The 19,466-nt window shown below is 45.4% G+C and overlaps 1 protein-coding gene across 2 annotated transcripts in view; it reads right to left on the reverse strand.

The window, feature by feature from the left end:
- Positions 1-1,697: 1,697 nt before the first annotated feature.
- Positions 1,698-19,466, reverse strand: part of LOC137540712 (NXPE family member 4-like) — a 124,875-nt gene continuing 107,106 nt past the window's right edge. For both annotated transcript variants that reach the window (XM_068261836.1, XM_068261835.1), the window contains one exon: positions 1,698-3,185. In XM_068261836.1, coding sequence (XP_068117937.1) covers positions 2,650-3,185 — 536 coding nt within the window. In that variant the 3' untranslated portion in view covers positions 1,698-2,649. The remainder of the gene's footprint in view (positions 3,186-19,466) is intronic.

Below are 19,466 nucleotides of genomic sequence, written 5' to 3' on the forward strand. Positions count from 1 at the left end.
AGACTTTAAGGTCTGAAAACCACTGCGCCTGCGTTGCCGGGTCCTCGATCCCGCTGATGTCACCAGGAGCATACTGCGCAGGCCCAGTATAGTCTGTGTCTGCACAGTACGCTCCTGGTGACATCAGCGGGATCGAGGACATGGCAACACAGGCGTATTGGTTTTCAGACTTTAAAGTCTGAAATTCCAGAAGTGAACCGGAGGCGGGGCCAGAGCATAGGTGAGTGGCTGCGCGGGCACAGAATGTCTGCAGGGGACCGTTAGAAGCCTCAGGTAAGTTCAACTCATTTTCCCCCGACCCCCCTACAGTATCCCTTTAACGTTATATGATGTTACTTTAAGAATCAAATCTGACCCGCGTACTGGCATCTTTCTATTTCTTCTAGTAAACCACTACATACCTGTGTTATCAATAGAATTCAAAAGGAAATGTGTCAGATTATGACACTAACAGAGAAATAAATATCCTAGGCTTCCTACTATAAATTAGGAATGCCGTAAAAAGAGTGGGATGAATGTTCAGGAGAACAGGTAAAATATCTGAAAAAGTTGTGTATCTAGTGATAACACTACTCAGCAGTTACTAAGTACAATAGTTCAATCCCCTGGTTGGGGTAATGGGTACCACACAACAAAAATGAGTGCAGAGAGGAGCTTTTGGTTTTTCAGTAAACAGTTGAATCTATGAACTCTGTATATAGAGCTAAAAGCTAAAGATATAAACAAACGAAAATCTAAGAACCAAAACCAAGAACAAGAACTATCTCAAAACCAAAACCCCAAAACTCCTCTTCCACCTCTAAACACCGCCAGATGGGAGGGAAACAGCTTCTAGTGTGTATTTTGTTATTTAACCACTTTGTCCTCCTTGACGTATAAAAACGTCAAGGAGGACAGGTGCGCTCCCGCGCGCTCCTGTGGCCGATCGCGCGCGTGCACGCGCACTCCCGGCCGCGGAGTCGGTAGCCACGGAATCAATGTATTGGGCTATGGAGCCCGATCATTGATTGCTCTCCCCCGCTGAAAAAGCGACAGCTTCTCTCGGAAGCTTCGCTCTTTCTGAAGCTGTGTCCCTCTAAGCGTACATTGTACGCTTAGAGTGACGTCATGTAAAAAAAAAATCGAGATTGCTATCTTGTGGCCAAAAAGTAAAACTACAAGTAAATGCCCAAAAACATTACAATACACCAATATTTCCCCAAATAAAAAACTTTTATATCCCACCCTCCCAAAAATGCCCACATAAAATGTTTAATAAAAAAAAACAAAAAAACATTACTATAAAAAAAAAAAACATAAATATTTACCTAAGGGTCTAAACTTTTTAAATATCTATGTAAAGATGAAATATTTCTCTCTATTTTTTTTTATAAGCTTGTAAATAGTGATGTATGCAAAACGGAAAAAAATGCTCTTTTATTTCCAAATATTGTCGCGATACATTGTGATAGGGACATAATTTAAATGGTGAAATAACCGTGACAAATGGGCAATAACAATACGTGGGTTTTAATTATGGAGGCATGTATTATTTTAAAACTATAATGGCCGAAAACTGACAAATAATGAATTTTTTCATTTTTTTTCTTATTCTTCCTGTTAAAATGCATTTACAGTAAAGTGGCTCTTAGCAAAATGTACCCCCCAAAGAAAGCCTAATTGGTGGCGGAAAAAACAAGATATAGATCAGTTCATTGTGATAAGTAGTGATACAGTTATAGGCTAATGAATGGGAGGTGAACATTGCTCGGATGCATAAGCTGAAAACGACTGAGATGTTAAGTGGTTAAACGCCTACTTATGCAAGTCCTAGAGACAGGTCAGTGGCTGGATAGTGTACTGGTTAAGGGCACTGCCTTTGACATGGGAGACCAGGGTTCAAATCCTGGCTAGGGTCAGTACCTATATTCAGTAAGGAGTTCAAGGCAAGACTCCCTAACACTGCAGGGTGACCTCTTGAGCATGTCCCAGTGGCTGCAGCTCTTGAGCGCTTAAAGTCCAACAGAAGAAAAGCGCTATACAAATGATTGTATTATTGGATTGGAGTGTAGGGAGGGGGCCCAGAGAGGAAAATCTACACAAGGTGTCCCATGCTGGTCACACAATCTATGATTGTGTGCGACTGAGGTCTCTCCTGTCTATGGCTGGCTGTTTCAGCTCTCGCTGGATTTGATACTGCAGACACAGGAGCATCTATTTGCGTCTTTTATTATTAGCTGCCAGGCTGCCTGTGGACTCATTTAAAAGTCAAAACTGTCTTGGAGTTTGCATTTATTTCCTGTGTTTGGCACTTGCTGCAGCTAGACAAGTGAGAGATTTGAATGCACAGGCAATGGGAGGCACATTAACATTTGGGGGGGGGCAGCGGCCGGGGCACACCAGCTCGACCACATTGGTCCAAGTTTTTACAGCTTGCTGACGGTACTGGCACAAAATCATTTGACTTGTTGACCGGGCATGCCTGTTGCCACACCAATTTTCATCAAATGTGATAAAATGAATCAGATTGTTGATTGGGCTACAACATCGATAGATGTTTTGCCACCTTAACAACTCCAATGCAAGTCAGAAAAAGAAGAAATTGATTGGCTGTTATTAATGCCAGCTACCATTTCAGATAATCTCACTCATTGGGCCTGCTATGTTTCATTAGCAAATATAGGACAAGAAAATGTTTATTTGATTCTTGAGGACAGTTTCATCTGGATGGACCTCAAAAGATCCATATGCCACAGTCATGTCCCAGACATCAATCATACCAATGTTCAGTCCACCGAAAATTTTCTTCACCAAGCGATACTGAATATACCCATGAGGGTCACCGAGGCGCTCTATATCCAAATCAAGCTCTCTAGTATTTTCTGTCTTTATGATGATTTTTGTATCAGGGCTTCGTAGAAGTATGCTCTGTATGGCTTTCCGGATATTGAGGAGTCTTCTGATGTAAAAAGGAAGTGGAAGGGGTCGGAAATGATGTCCCACTGTGATAACGATGACTGTGTCGGCATCACCACCAATCTGGTTGATTTGCTGAGCAACATCTGCATAGTCCTTGACATCAATAAAAACCGGAACAAGAAATGGGAAGCCATGTATCCTCCAGTGAATGAAGATCTTGTTAGTCATGTCAGCAAAGAAGCGAGTCTTGTGCCAAGCATCATATACTGAACCGAACAACTGCAGAGCTTCAAAAATAAAAATAAAACAATCATAAATGAACACAATTTTTAGTACATCTTGTTGAGATTTCAAGTGTTTAATACACTTTCACTAAAGAAAATTCAGTCTCCAGATTATATTCTTTAAACTATTTTCCCTCCTTTGACCCATGCTAATGCGGGGAAACATAGAAAATCAGAGGAACAATTGTATTTAAAGAAACACACGCTAGAAAGATTGACCTTATATAGAGGATGCCTGAACTTTAACATTTATCACTCTACATAAATACATTAACTACCGTGTATACTCAAATACAAGTCAACCTTGTGTATAAGTCAACTCCAATATTCAACCCTCTTAAGCTGGATTTTTTTATTGACTAAAGTATAAGTCTACCCAGAAAAGTTAATGGCTGCACTTGAAGTCCAGGAGGGGTTAATGATTGCACTGCATACAGTATTGCAGCCGTTAACCCTTCCTGTCCCTTAAGTGCAGCCAATACCTTCTTCAGGCCCCCAAGTGCTGCAATTATTCACTCCCTTTTATGCAGCCCAGTTTTCCCCTCCTGCCCTTTTACTTGTTAATTGTTGTGGCCAGGATTTTGAGATCAGTGTTTTTTTTTTTTTTTCGAATTTCCTTCCCTCAAAGTGTCACTTACCACAGGGTAAATTGCTGCAAATGGGAATGTCACTATTAGTACACTCATTATTCAGTGTGCTCAGTGTTGCCCATGACTCGTGTATAAGTGGACCCCGATACTTTTATGAAGTGAAGTGAATCAGACCTACATTTCTAGACTTATACTCGAGTATATACAGTAAATATTAGAAGCTAGAAATGTTAAAAACAGTGATAGTGACCCAACATGGTTTGCCCTCTTAACAGAAAAAGCTTAGAGCGGATTAGCTTATCCTGGCTGATGAAAAATGCGATGTGATGTGAATACATATTGTTTGTAGTATGAGCACTTTCATTTTTTTTTACCCCTGACGAAGCCTTAACTTAAGGGGGCGAAACATATTGGGCTATTTTGAGGGTTGAATAGACAGGATTGTGGGCAGGTATTTGAGGACAATTCACCACTTCCACCATCAGTAGCTCGGGAATTGATAGTATAAATACCACACCTATCCCTCAAATGTTATGTCTCCCTTCCCCAACCTCTTTAGCTACTACAGTGTTTAGGTCAGTAGGTCACTATCAATGTTATTAATATTTCTAGAGCTTAATATTTAATTAACATTTCTGTATCTTTTAATGTCTTTTCAGGGAGTCGTTCAAACACTCCCTTCATCTGTCTCATAATCCTACCTCGACTTGCCTTACTACTCACGTTGCATTGATTTCTTTTATGAAAATGCTAATAAAAAGTATTTGGAGAAAGAAAAAAAATATTTAATTAACAAACGCTACGTTTCAGACATTCTCTATTTAAGGCCAATCCTTCTAGTGCGCTTATTTACCTGATCCTTTGTCAGGCCCACTCTAGGCTTTTTCCCTCATGCCTATTCCTGTCTATGGAGGTGTGTCATGTGACATTGCTTTACAGCACAGGGAGATGAATATTAGAAAAAGGTAGGTTTGTGCTATTGTTGTGGAAGGCAATATGGCTGCAATTCTTATATGGGAGTCTTAGGGGCTAGTGAGGCTCTTTCTGGCTTCAATACACTTTACCAATTACTAACACTAAAGCCTCTTTCACACTGCGATGCTTCCACTGCTGTGTGTTACCCTTTTTACTGCAGGGTGACGTTAGGGCAATGAAAGTCTATGGGGCCTTTCACACTGGATGTGATGCGCCGGAAGTGGCCCGTCTGATGCTAGAGCAGGGGTAGGGAACCTATGGCTCGGGAGCCAGATGTGGCTCTTTTGATGGCTACATCTGGCTCACAGACAAATCAGTAGGGGTTGATTCACTAAGCCACACTGCTCAAGCAGCGCAGCTTAGTGTGCCAGAGAAAGTAAAATTTTCAGAGTAGGCATGCTACTGCTGTAGCATGCACTACTAACTTACTCGCGCTCCCCACTAAACTAACAGCTGCTCCAATTGTCCCACTTTGGACCCTGTATGCTCCAGTGACTTTGTAGGACGAGATCCGTGCACTTTGATTGGCCCAATAGGCTGCCTGTCACTTGACAAGCAGCCCATTGGGCCAAAGTGTGGGGATCTCGTCCAACAAAGTGAATGAACCCCCAAGTCACCTAACTAATTATACAAGCTGTTAGTCGGTATTTCTCCTGTCTGGCTCTCAGGGAAATTGCTGATGTTGCTGAAACCCAAGAGAAGCTGAAGACGTGTCTGACACTTCCGCTGCCCGGAGGATCAACTGTATACACATCACCATGGCAACAGGGACGTGTGCCTTCTGCTGCACAGTTTAAAACATATTGTATGGCTCTCACGGAATTACATTTTAAAATATGTGGCGTTTATGGCTCTCTCAGCCAAAAAGGTTCCTGATCCCTGTGCTAGAGCATCCGTGCATAGTTGGGCAACATACATGGCAATGAGCGGCGGATCTGATGTCATGTAAGTCTTTTTTAAATGGATTTCGGGTTGGCATTGGGGCAAAAAAAAATATTTTTTAATATAATTCCACGCAATTTGTATTTCCACCACAGGAAGTGAGCGCTAGAGAGTAGTGTTGGGCGAACACCTAGATGTTCGGGTTCGGGAACGTTCGCCAAACATCGCCGCGATGTTCGGGTGTTCGACCCGAACTCCGAACATAATGGAAGTCAATGGGGACCCGAACTTTAGTGCTTTGTAAAGCTTCCTTACATGCTACATACCCCAAATTTGCAGGGTATGTGCACCTTGGGAGTGGGTACAATAGGAAAAAATTTTTTAGCAAAAAGAGCTTATAGTTTTTGAGAAAATCGATTTTAAAGTTTCAAAGGGAAAACTGTCTTTTAAATGCGGGAAATGTCTGTTTTCTTTGCACAGGTAACATGCTTTTTGTCGGCATGCAGTCATAAATGTAATACATATAAGAGGTTCCAGGAAAAGGGACCGGTAACGCTAACCCAGCAGCAGCACACGTGATGGAACAGGAGGAGGGTGGCGCAGGAGGAGAAGGCCACGCTTTGAGACACAACAACCCAGGCCTTGCATGAGGACAAGAAGCGTGCGGATAGCAATTTGCATTTTGTCGCCATGCAGTCATAAATGTAATACAGATGAGAGGTTCAATAAACAGGGACCGGAAACGCTAACCCATCACAGATGTTCATTGTTCATGTTACTTGGTTGGGGTCCGGGAGTGTTGCGTAGTCATTTCCAATCCAGGATTGATTCATTTTAATTTGAGTCAGACGGTCTGCATTTTCTGTGGAGAGGCGGATACACCGATCTGTGACGATGCCTCCGGCATCACTGAAACAGCGTTCCGACATAACGCTGGCTGCCGGGCAAGCCAGCACCTCTATTGCGTACATTGCCAGTTTGTGCCAGGTGTCTAGCTTCGATACCCAATAGTTGAAGGGAGCAGATGGATTGTTCAACACAGCTATGCCATCTGACATGTAGTCCTTGACCATCTTCTCCAGACTTGGATTCCAAAGATGGGGTCCCTACATCTCTGCAAACCAGAGTTACAGGGCTCCAAAATTGGTAAAATCCCCCATAGGCTTTCATTGGGCCTACTATTTACCGTTCCAAAATCTCACACCATTTCAAAGGGCAATGGCTCAGCAGTGGCAAAACTCACCAGTCATGACCCCCCTAAGGGTCCCTACAATGCTAGAAAATTTGGTACTGCTGAGCCATTGCCCTTTGAAAAGATGCGAGATTTTGGAAAGGGTTTATACCCTTCTGGATCCACGGTACAAACACAATGTTCCAAAACTGCTTGAAGAAAGAGTCAGACAGGTCAAAATGGAAGAATACCAGCAGGCCCTTGTGGAGACTTTAGAGAGGAGATTGACATCCTCCCCCTCCTCTAGCCAGTTGTACGCCGACAGACTGACTTCCGCAAACCCAGGACAACCAGGAGGGCAGCAAACAACACAAGCCGCAGCTAGTGCCCAAAAGGGAATGGTATCGGCAGTGTCCTTGGAGTGGGAAAATTTTCTGAGACCCATGCAGCAGCACACAGAACAGCAAGCGTGCAGATCCACCTCCAACACCGATCGCCTGGAGAAGATGGTCAAGGACTACATGTCAGATGGCATAGCTGTGTTGAACAATCCATCTGCACCCTTCAACTATTGGGTATCGAAGCTAGACACCTGGCACAAACTGGCAATGTACGCAATAGAGGTGCTGGCTTGCCCGGCAGCCAGCGTTATGTCGGAACGCTGTTTCAGTGCTGCCGGAGGCATCGTCACAGATCGGCGTATCCGCCTCTCCACAGAAAATGCAGACCGTCTGACTCAAATTAAAATGAATCAATCCTGGATTGGAAACGACTATGCAACACTCCCAGACCCCAACCAAGTAACATGAACAATGAACATCTGTGATGGGTTAGCGTTTCCGGTCCCTGTTTATTGAACCTCTCATCTGTATTACATTTATGACTGCATGGCGACAAAATGCAAATTGCTATCCGCACGCTTCTTGTCCTCATGCAAGGCCTGGGTTGTTGTGTCTCAAAGCGTGGCCTTCTCCTCCTGCGCCACCCTCCTCCTGTTCCATCACATGTGCTGCTGCTGGGTTAGCGTTACCGGTCCCTTTTCCTGGAACCTCTTATATGTATTACATTTATGACTGCATGTCGACAAAAAGCATGTTACCTGTGCAAAGAAAACAGACATTTCCCGCATTTAAAAGACAGTTTTCCCTTTGAAACTTTAAAATCGATTTTCTCAAAAACTATAAGCTCTTTTTGCTAATTTTTTTTCCTCTTGTACCCACTCCCAAGGTGCACATACCCTGTAAATTTGGGGTATGTAGCATATAAGGAGGCTTTACAAAGCACGAAAGTTCGGGTCCCCATTGACTTCCATTATGTTCGGAGTTCGGCTCGAACACCCGAACATCGCGGCCATGTTCGGCCCGAACCCGAACATCTAGATGTTCGCCCAACACTACACGTGACCCGTTCGGCCAATCACAGCGCTAGCCGAACGTTCGGGTAACGTTCGGCCATGCGCTCTTAGTTCGGCCATATGGCCGAACAGTTTGGCCGAACACCATTAGGTGTTCGGCCGAACTCGAACATCACCCGAACAGGGTGATGTTCTGCAGAACCCGAACAGTGGCGAACACTGTTCGCCCAACACTACTAGAGAGCTAGAGAGATTATGTTATAAGGACCCTATGGTGAGAGACACATGGAGGATTCCATATTTATTTCCTTTTAAACAATTATGGTTGTCTGGCAATCCTACTGCTCTGGTCAGTAGTGTCTGAATCACACACCTGAGACAAGCATGCAGCTAATCTTGTCAACTGACAGCTGTGTTGTGTGTCGAGTGTATCTGCCATGCAAAACAGTTACCAGCCGTTTGGTTTAATCACCTTGCCCACCCACCTGCCTGAGACTCTCACCTCTGTTCCTGTGTCCAGTAAAGCCTGAAACAATAATGCAGTACAGGTGAAGCTCGAGAAATTAGAAGATCGTGCAAAAGTTCATTGATTTCATTAATTCAACTTACAAGGTGAAACTAATACAGTATATGAAATAGACTCCTTACATACAAAGCCAGAGATTTCAAGCCTTTAGGCCGTGTTCACATCTAAAATCGCTATCGCTGATGCTAGCATTTTGTGATTTTGTGGGCAATTTTTTTCTTGCCGCTTATCTGTGCGCTGCAATTTTTTATAACGCTTTTCTAAGCGATTTTGCAGAGCGATTCGTTTTTTCACTTCATGACGCAAGTCAGGAAGTGAACTCTTTGACCTGGAAATAAATAAATACAATGGGGTTGATTCACTAAACCGTGCTAACGTATAGCAAGACCGTGCTATACGTATAGCACGGCTGTAAGTTTTCAGCGCGCTAACAAAGTTTTTCACGCATTAACGCGGTACAACTATCTACATAACGCATGCTGTGCCATAATTACCGGCTATCAGCGTTATGTGTATGCAGGAAAAAAACACGCACGAGCTAAAATGTACACGCGCGAAATAACGCACGCATACACGCACGCAAATTTCTACCACAGGTGCTATAAAATAGCGCAGTTTAGTGAATCAACCCCACTGTATTTAGTCATGAAAGCGCTGGGGAAATCACTATACAAAGCGCTTTTTCAAGCATTTTGTGATTTTTATATACCTCCCATCAAGGCAAAACACCCAAAAAATGGTACAGGCAGGGCTTTAGTGAGTGGATCGTCACCGAACCACTCAGATGTGAACACACAGGTGCTTTTAGGGTGATTATGAAAATCGTGGCTCCTAACCTCCTTAGCGGTATGCCCAACACTGTGTCAGCCATACCGCCGGCTGTCCCCAGGATTCCCCCATTATAATTTTAAGTAATTGTGTAGTTGTAATATCTTAAGCTAGCACTTGGCTAGCTAGCAATGGTGGCCGGCATCCCCCTGATTACTTCTGATCCCCCCGACCACCGCTAAATACATTACCCCCCCTGGATCCAGTGATGGCGCAGCCGCCCTACACATCTCCGCTCTTCTCTATGGGGAGGATCGGATCTGCGCATGACGTTATGACGTTGCCAACGTCATGACATCATGTTTGATCCTCCCCATAGAGTAGAGCGGAGCTGTCCGGGGAGGCTGCGCCGAGGACTGGATCCAGGGGTAATGTATTCAGCGGATATCGGTGGGATCGGAAGTAATCAGGGGGATGCCAGCCACCATTGCTAGCTAGCCTATTGCTAGCTGAAGATATTACAACTACACAATTACTTAAAATTATAATGGGGGACTGTCGGCTGCAAACCCTCCGTCGTGGGTAACGCCCAGGAGGTTAAAAAAAAAGCCGAATACGCCCTTATTTGTTATAATTTTGATGATTATGGCTTACAGCATATGAAAACCCTAAATCAAAATCAGAATCTCAGACCATTCAAATATTGTTAAAATGTACAATATTCTAGGCTCAAAGGGTAACAACTCTAATCAGCTCATTAATCCAAAACACCTGCAAGGGGTTCCAATTTCATATATTAGTTTCACCTTTTAAGTTGAATTACTGAAATAAATTGACTTTTCCCGATATTCTAATTTTTCGAGTTTCACCTGTATAACAGCAGATTGATGAATGATTCCTCTCCTTCAGCTTAAATACATGTGTCAGCTAGAGGTGGCCCGAACATTAAATGTTCAGTTCACGAACTCGAACTTGCGGCAACGAGCAAACCGCCATAGACTTCAACGGGCAGGCAAATTCTAAAACCTACTGGGATGGTTTCTGGCCACACAAGTCATAGAAAGGTTGTTTCAAGGGGCCTGACACTAGTGTTGGGCGAACACCTGGATGTTCGGGTTCGGGAAAGTTCGCCGAACATGGCCGCAATGTTCGGCATGTTCGGGCCGAACCCCGAACTCCCCGAACATCCCGCTTTTGGGGGCCCTATGGGGTCGCAGGCATAAGGGGGGAGCATGCCCCGATCGCGGGGGGGGGTCGGAAATTCCCCCCACCCCCTCCGCTAGCGCTCCCCCCTCTGCCCGCTTCCCCATTCAAAAGTTAGGAAGTGAAACTGTACCTGTGCGGTAGTGGGTGGCTGGCAGTGGGCGGCACTATGGAGTGACTGAGGAGGAGGAGGAGTCCGGAGAGTGACGCGTTGAGGGAGGCCGGGCAGCGGGCGGATCAGCAGTAGTACCGTACTACTGCTGATCCGCCCACTGCCCGGCCTCCCTCAACGCGTCACTCTCCGGACTCCTCCTCCTCCTCAGTCACTCCATAGTGCCGCCCACTGCCAGCCACCCACTACCGCACAGGTACAGTTTCACTTCCTAACTTTTGAATGGGGAAGCGGGCAGAGGGGGGAGCGCTAGCGGAGGGGGTGGGGGGAATTTCCGACCCCCCCCGCGATCGGGGCATGCTCCCCCCTTATGCCTGCGACCCCATAGGGGGGCAGTATTCGGGCGAACAGGGCCCTGTTCGGCCAGGCAATGAGCCGTTCGGGCGAACCCGAACAGTTTGGCCGAACACCACCAGGTGTTCGGCCGAACGCGAACATCACCCGAACAGGGTGATGTTCTGCAGAACCCGAACAGTGGCGAACACTGTTCGCCCAACACTACCTGACACCTGTCAGAGGCATCCATGGCAGAAATCCCACCAGAAAATACGTAGTTGACGCAGAGTTGTGTTTTAATCACTAAAGGGCAGAAATCACATTCCGTTCCTAAATTTGTGGAATAAAGTGCCTTAAAACATCTGGTATGGGTACATGTCGATCAGGTAGTGTAAGGGTTAGGCCTGCTTCACACTGACAGACCAAACGCCGTGTTTTTTTTCCGCACAACAAAAAAACACAAAAAGCTTTAGTTTATGAAGTGCGCCCAGTAAAGTAGAGACAATGTCATGGCATATACATTTTGCCCAAAAAAAAAATTAAATATATATTTATATATATATATATATATATATATATATATATATATATATATATATATATATATATATATATATATATATATATATATATATATATATATATATATAAATTTTTTTTTATTTTTATTTTTTTGTTCAGAAAATTAATGTTTGTTGCATCCCTGGTGAGTGACACTGACAAGAGATGCATTGACTTGGTTCTGCACATGTATATGCAGGTTTACATACAACTTTAATTTGAATATATATATATATATATATATATATATATATATATATATATATATATATATACATATATATTTTTGCAGACACTGTAGCAGAAGCCAGACAATGTCATGGGCCGTGGCATATACATTTTACAAAAAAGATTTACATTTTTTTTAAAGAAAATAAATGTTTGTTGCATCCCTGGTGAATGACACTGACAAGAGCTGTGTTGACTTGGCTCTGCACATGATGGTGCAGGTTTACACATACAAAAAGTTACTTTATTTTGAAAAAAATTGTCAGGCGCCAGGCAAGGAGCTGACTCAGAGACATCGGATTCTTACGCTCAAAAACATCCTTCACATGCCTGTAGGCAGATGAGCAGGAATTGCTCAAGGGAAGAGGCGGAGTGGAGGGTGGTTGGGAAGCAGGGATGCTCGAGTAGTACTTTTTAAAACCCGAATTGACCTGGATCCGGGTACTCAGATATCCGGATCCGGTTCAGATATACGGATCCGACCTTTCAGATATCCGCATGAATTTGGATATCCGGCCTCATTATCCGCGGATACCCGACCTATTCGGGTATCCGAATAGAAAAACCTGAAATGTCTTTCAAAATGCTTTAACCGCTTGCCGACTGCATCACGCCAATGGGCGTGGCCGTGGCGGCAGCCCCAGGACCGGCTAACGCCGATTGGCGTAAAGTCCTGGGGCAGTAGTTTGCAGGAGATCGCGCGCATGCTGCACGCACATTTCCCGCTTGGTGGGCAGAGCCGAGCTCCGCCTTCAGTCTCCGAGCGGCGCTCGGAAGACTGTTACACGGCAAAACCGATGTGTATTTACATGTACAGCGCTGCAATCAGCAGCAGCGCTGTACTGGGGACAGCCGTGTGACACAACTGTCCCCCTGGGGCACAAGAGAGCGATCAGCTCTCATAGGCAGAAGCCTATGACAGCCGATTACTGTGATTGGCCAGCTGGGGGGAGGGAGGGGATTTTGAAAAAAAAAAAGAAAAAAAAGAAAATTACAATAAATATTACAAAAAAATACAAATAAATATTTATTTTAAAAAAAAAAAAACAAGGTGGGAGGGGGGGGGGGGGGGGGGGGGGGGGGAGGATCAGACTCCACCAACAGAGAGCTCTGTTGGTGGGGAGAAAACAGGGGAGGAATCACTTGTGTGCTGAGTTATACGGTCCTGCAGCTGGGCCTAAAAGCTGCAGTGGCCAATTTTAAGTAAAAGTGCCTGGTCTTTAGGGGGGATGGGGGGGGGGTTAACACAGCAGTCCTCAAGTGGTTAAAACCATTTCTAACCTTTTAAAACACCTTCTAGCCTCCTCCTTCACAGTATCTTGTCTTCCCGGGATTTGTAGGATGTCAAAAGCACGCTCACATACATTAGCCAGGGGTCAAACCCAGGAATCAAACCCAGGTCAACTGCGTGGAGAGCAGCTATGCTCACCACTATACTACAGCACGCTCACATACATTAGCCAGGAATCAAACCCAGGAATTTAACTCAGGAATCTAACCTAGGAATTGAACCCAGGTCAACTGCGTGGAGGGCAGCTATGCTCACCACTATACTATCAACATTACAGGCTGAAGCCAGCTTAGCTGGCCTGGGAAGGATGAAAAGCTAGGTGGCCATGCAACCATTCCTGCTAACCTAAAGCTTACTTGTGTCTTACAACACAGCGGCTTAAGACTTTACCAAATCCAATGCTCCAATATGGGGAAGCTTCTCTGTTTGCTGTTTTTTTTTTTAAGTGTGGTGTCACAGTTCACTCATCTCTTCAACTACAAGAAAGGCCCAGGAGTAGTCTTAGCTACCGTAATATCTATGTTACGGCAGGGCCCTTATAACACTTTCTCTTACAGGGCTATGTTTTGAAATGAAATGAAATCATACCTAGCAGAGGATGGTTTCGATCCATCAATCTCTGGGTTATGGGCCCAGCACACTTCCACTGCACCAAATTCATTTAGCAGCAACAACTAGTCTGTGTGGCACAATTGGTTAGTGCATTTGGCTGTTAACTGAAAAGTTGGTGGTTCAAGCCCACCCAGGGATGGCTTAGTGTTTTGTGAAGGGAACTAATGTACCCTTCTTAAACTCGAAGATTGTATACAAATGTCAGCAGACTGCAGAGTGGGGCAGCAGGAGGGTGCTGGGCCCATAACCCAGAGGTTGATGGATCAAAACCTTCCTCTGCTAGGTATGATTTCATTTTTGCACCTTGCTTTATCGCATGGGCAAAACAGTTTCCATAGCCTTGTAAGAGAAAGTGTAATAAGGGCCCTGCCGTAACATAGATATTACGGTAGCTAAGACTACTCCTGGGCCTTTCTTGTGGTTGAAGAGATGAGTGAACTGTGACACCACACTTAAAAAAAAAACAAAAAAAAAAACAGCAAACAGAGAAGCTTCCCCATATTGGAGCATTGAATTTGGTAAAGTCTTAAGCCAATGTGTTGACTCACCACACAGCCCTGTACCCAGCATGTGTCTCGTATGACTGTCTATAAGTAAGCTTTAGGTTAGCAGGAATGGTTGCATGGCCGCCTAGCTTTTCATCCTTCCCACCCTTGCGGCGTTGCTAGGGCTAAAGATCCGAAGCACGTGCTACGGATCTCCGCCCACTGTGCCACGAACCTCTGTCACCTGATGCGGGGCACTTAAGTCCCCGTCTGTTGCTATGCTGCTCTCTTCTCCCCTTGCAGCACTGGCCAGCGCAGCTTAGCACCACTCCAGCTGCTCCACCCCTTCTCCCTCCCTTCTCCCTGTCACCTCCAAGATTGGCCACACTGAAGCTCCGCCTCCCAGCCGTTTAGAATGGAGTGCGGTCTTCCTGAAGTTCCTGGGCCTGGTGGGGAGAATATCAGCAAGCAGCAAGTTTCCCGAGGAGAGCTGAATCAGGCGTACGTTAAAAAGGGGCGCTGGGAAAAAAGGGCGCCGGGTTTTTAACGATAAGCATGGATAACGTTTAAAAATGTATTGTACTGTATTTCGTTTAAAATTAATGTTTTTTAAAGTTATAAATCATTAAATAATGTGCATTAAATCGGCAATATTAAAAACGTTAATCTTTCGTTTAAATACTGAAACGTATAATAACGTTAAAAAAAAAATTACTAAGTAACCCTCCCTGTACCTACCCCTAACCCCTAGACCCCCCTGTTGATGCCTAAACCTAAGACCCCCCCTGTTGGTGCCTAAGTAACCCTCCCTGTACCTACCCCTAACCCCTAGACCCCCCTGTTAGTGCCTAAACCTAAGACCCCCCTGTTGGTGCCTAAACCTAAGACCCCCCTGTTGGTGCCTAAACCTAAGACCCCCCTGTTGGTGCCTAAACCTAAGACCCCCCTGTTGGTGCCTAAACCTAAGACCCCCCTGTTGGTGCCTAAACCTAAGACCCCCCTGTTGGTGCCTAAACCTAAGACCCCCCTTTTGGTGCCTAAACCTAAGACCCCCTGTTGGTGCCTAAACCTAAGACCCCCCCTGTTGGTGCCTAAACCTAAGACCCCCCTGTTGGTGCCTAAACCTAAGACCCCCCCTGTTGGTTTTTTCGTTTAAAAATATTGTAAAAAAAAAAATGTACTGTTTTTCGTTTAAAAATAATGTTTGAAAAAAATATTGTACTTTTTTTCGTTTAAAAATAATATTTAAAAATGTATAAATCATTAAATAATGTGTAATCATGAGAAGCAGTAATAAAACATTAAGTCTCCGGGCGCCGCTTTTAAAACGTTATTTTTCACCGGCGCCCTTTTTTCCTATCGGGCGCCCATTAAACGATATTTATTATAGGAGTGAATGGCGGCGCCCGATTTGTCCACTAGCCTCAGGCGCCCGAATTTACTGTTTCCCTGAATCAGTGGGTGGCGGCACCTGCACTTCCCAGCCAGCACACACTGAAGCCTGAGGAGGATCGTGGAGCAAGCTGAAGACTGTCAGGGGAGAAGGACACAGAGCTGACAGCCAGAGCCAGCCAGGGACACGGGGCATGCAGCAGCTAATCAGCAGGTCGGGGGAGGTAATATACTCTGGCTGGTTTCAGTCTGGCTTGTTTCCTTTCTAGTGTCTCTCTCCCCTCTCCTTCTGCCCTCCCCCTCTCTTCTCTACTGTGTGGTGTGCTGAGAGAGAGAGAGAGAGAGTGTGTATGTAGTATGTAAACTTTGCAAGTGTGTGTGTGTGTGTGTGTGTCTCTGCCCTATCCTGTTTGTATCTCTCTCTGTGCCTGGTGTGTGTGTGTGTGTGTGTGTGTGTCTCTTCCCTATCCTGTTTGTATCTCTCTCTGTGCCTGGTGTGTGTGTGTGTGTGTGTGTGTGTGTGTGTGTGTGTGTGTATACAGTGTGTGTACAGTGTGTGTACAGTGTGTGTATGTACACACATGTCCTCTGCACTGACATCTCCTGCAGCACTTAATAGAGTACATAGTCATACCGCTCAATGTCCTCAGAGGAGCCCCAATATATTATCCCTACCATAGCCATAGTCTAATGTACTTCCATATAATTATTGTCTTAATTTAGCACTGACCTCTTCTGCAGCTCTTTACAGAGTACAGTGCAGTTTCTAGGCTAAGATGCACCCAGGGCGAGGGTGTAAAAATTGCACCCCCCCCCCCCAGAGCAAGGTATGGGTGCCCACAGTATAGGTTAGCCAGGTCTAGTTGCACTCAGTATAGGTCCCCCCAGTGTGGGTAGCCAAGAATAGGTACCCCAGTATAGGTAGCCAGCTATAGGTCCCCCCAGTATAGGTAGCCAGGCATAGGTTAGCTAGTATAGTTGCCCTAGTATAGGTTAGCCAGGTAGGTGCCTCCAGTATAGGTAGCCAGTATAGTTGCCCCCAGTATAGGTTATATAAGCAGGTGCCCCCGGTATAAGTTAGATAGGTAGGTGCCCCAGTACAGGTTAGCTAGGTGAGTGCTTCTAATATAGGTAGCCAGAATAGTTGGCCCCAGCATAGGTTAGATACGTAGGTGCCCCCCAGTATAGGTTAGTTAGGTAGGTGCCTGCAATATAGGTAGCCAGTATAGTTGCCACCTGTATAGGCTAGCTAGGTAGGTAGGTAGGTGCCCCAATACAGGTTAGATAAGTAAGTGCCCCCAGTATAGGTTTGATAGGTAGGTGCCCCCCAGTATAGGTTAGATAGGTAGGTGCTCCCCCCCCCCCCAGTATAGGTTAGATTAAGTAGCTACCTCCCAGCATAGGTTAGATTAGGTACGTGCCGCTCAGTATAGGTTAGATAGGTAGCTGCCCCCAGTATAGGTTAGATAGGTTGCTGCCCCCAGTATAGGTTAGATAGGTTGCTGCCCCCAGTATAGGTTAGATAGGTAGCTGCCCCCCAGTATAGGTTAGATTAGGTAGCTGCCCCCCCAGTATAGGTTAGATAGGTAGCTGCCCCCCAGTATAGGTTAGATTAGGTAGCTGCCCCCCCAGTATAAGTTAGATTAGGTAGGTGTCCCCCAGTATAGGTTAGATTAGGTAGCATCCCCCAGTCTAGGTTAGTTAGGTAGGTCCCCCCCATAATGGATGAAGGAGCTGGTGCCACGGGGAGGGCAGCCCGACCTCTCCCTCCCTCTCCCTGGGCCATCCTCCGTGCTCCCCCCTCCGATGCACAGTAAATAGCGCAGCAGGAAGCTCTGACCACAACTACTCACCTTCCTGCGTTCCACTCGCTGCTATCTCCTATTGGTATAGACGCTGAGTGATACACACGCTGCTTCCGGCTAAACAAGAAGCAGCGTGTGTATCACTCAGCGTCTATACCGATAGGAGATAGCAGCGAGTGGAACGCAGGAGGGTGAGTAGTTGTGGTCAGAGCTTCCTGCTGCGCTATTTACTGTGCATCGGAGGGGGGAGCACAGAGGGCGGCCCGGGGAGAGGGAGGGAGAGGTCGGGCTGCCCTCCCCGTGGCTTCAGCTCCCCCCTCCATTACAGCGCCCCCCTCCAAACAGCGCTCAGGGTGGCGGCACGGGCCGCATGGCCCTAAAAACGGCCATGACAGAGTACATATTCATGTCACTGACTGTCCTCAGAGAAGCTCACAATCTAATCCTGCCATAGTCATACTCTAATGTAATACCATAGTATTATTATTATGTATTTATATAGCACTGACATTTTCTGCAGCACTTTACAGAGCACATAGTCATGTCCCTGACTGTCCTCAGGAGAGCTCAGAATCTAATCCCTACCACAGTCATAGTCTAATGTCCTACCATAGTATTATTATGTATTTATATAGCACTGACCTCTTCTGCAGCACTTTACAGAGTACATAGTAAGGTCAGTAACTGTCCTCAGAGGATCTCACAATCTAATCCTACCATAGTCATAGTCTAATGTCCTACCATATTATTATTATTATGTATTTATATAGCACTGAGCCTGTACTGATAGTAAACTCTTTGAAATGTTGGCTGATCTCTGCTACCTTCAGTATGTACAGCGGATGTACAGCGTAAGCTGCTACTCTGTGCCTGTATGGATAGTAAACTAGCTGCAGTGTGTGCTGATCTCTGCTACCTACAGTATATCATGTAACTCTGTGCCTGTACTGATTGTGAACTCGCCGAAGTGTGGGCTGATCCCTGCAACCTTCAGTATGTAAAGTGTAAGCTTTTGCTCTGTAAACAAGCAGAAGTGTGGTCTGAACACTGCTCCCTCCAGTATGTGTAGTGTATGCTGTTATCTGTTCCTGTACTGATAGTAAACTAGCTGCAATGTGTGCTAATCTCTGCTACCTCTAGTATGTGCAGTATAAGCTGTTACTCTGTGCCTGTACTGAAAGTAAACTAGCTGTAGTGCGTGCTGATCTCTGCTGCCTCCAGTATGTACAGTATAAGCTGTTACTCTGTGCCTGTACTGATAGTAAACTAGCTACAGTGTGCTGATCTCTGCTGCCTACAGTATGCACAGTATAAGCTGTTACTCTGTGCCTGTACTGATAGTAAACTAGCTGCAGTGTGTGCTGATCCCTGCTACTTTTAGTATGTACAGTATTAGCTGTAAAACCTGGTACACACATACAATTTTGATTAGCCAATTTTAGCTCTGTTCATCAAATTCATTGTCTGTTGGCCCACTTACTGCATGGGGGTAGTAAAATTGGTCAGTGATTGACCAATCAAAATTGTATGTGCGTATACATCTTTGATCTGATCTATGCCTATACTGATTGTAAATTATGTAAATAAAGGACATGGGGCTCCATCCAATATTTTGATGGGCAGGCCCGTTATCTGTAGCTTACACCGTTGCTAAGTTCATGTAAATTTGGCCCCACCCATGGCCATTCCCACTCACTGTATGGCCACACCTATTTTTTTGCTGTGCGCACCGCATACACCCCCTACCTTGTGCCCACAGGTGCCCCCGATCTCCAAGGACCCTAGGAACACCCCTGCCTGGAATCTTCCAGACTTCAAAGTGCTGTCCTTTTCTGTGTGTGTGGTTGTTAGTATAGTGGTGAGCATAGCTGCCCTCCCAGCAGTGTACCTGGGTTTTCTTCCCGGCTAAGGTATGTGAGCTTGCTTTTGACATACTACAAATCCCTGGAAGACACGAGAGAGAGAGAGAGAGAGAGAGAGAGAGAGAGAGAGA

The sequence above is a fragment of the Hyperolius riggenbachi genome, chromosome 12, assembly GCF_040937935.1.
Source record: "Hyperolius riggenbachi isolate aHypRig1 chromosome 12, aHypRig1.pri, whole genome shotgun sequence".
In the NCBI taxonomy this organism is placed as follows: domain Eukaryota; kingdom Metazoa; phylum Chordata; class Amphibia; order Anura; family Hyperoliidae; genus Hyperolius; species Hyperolius riggenbachi.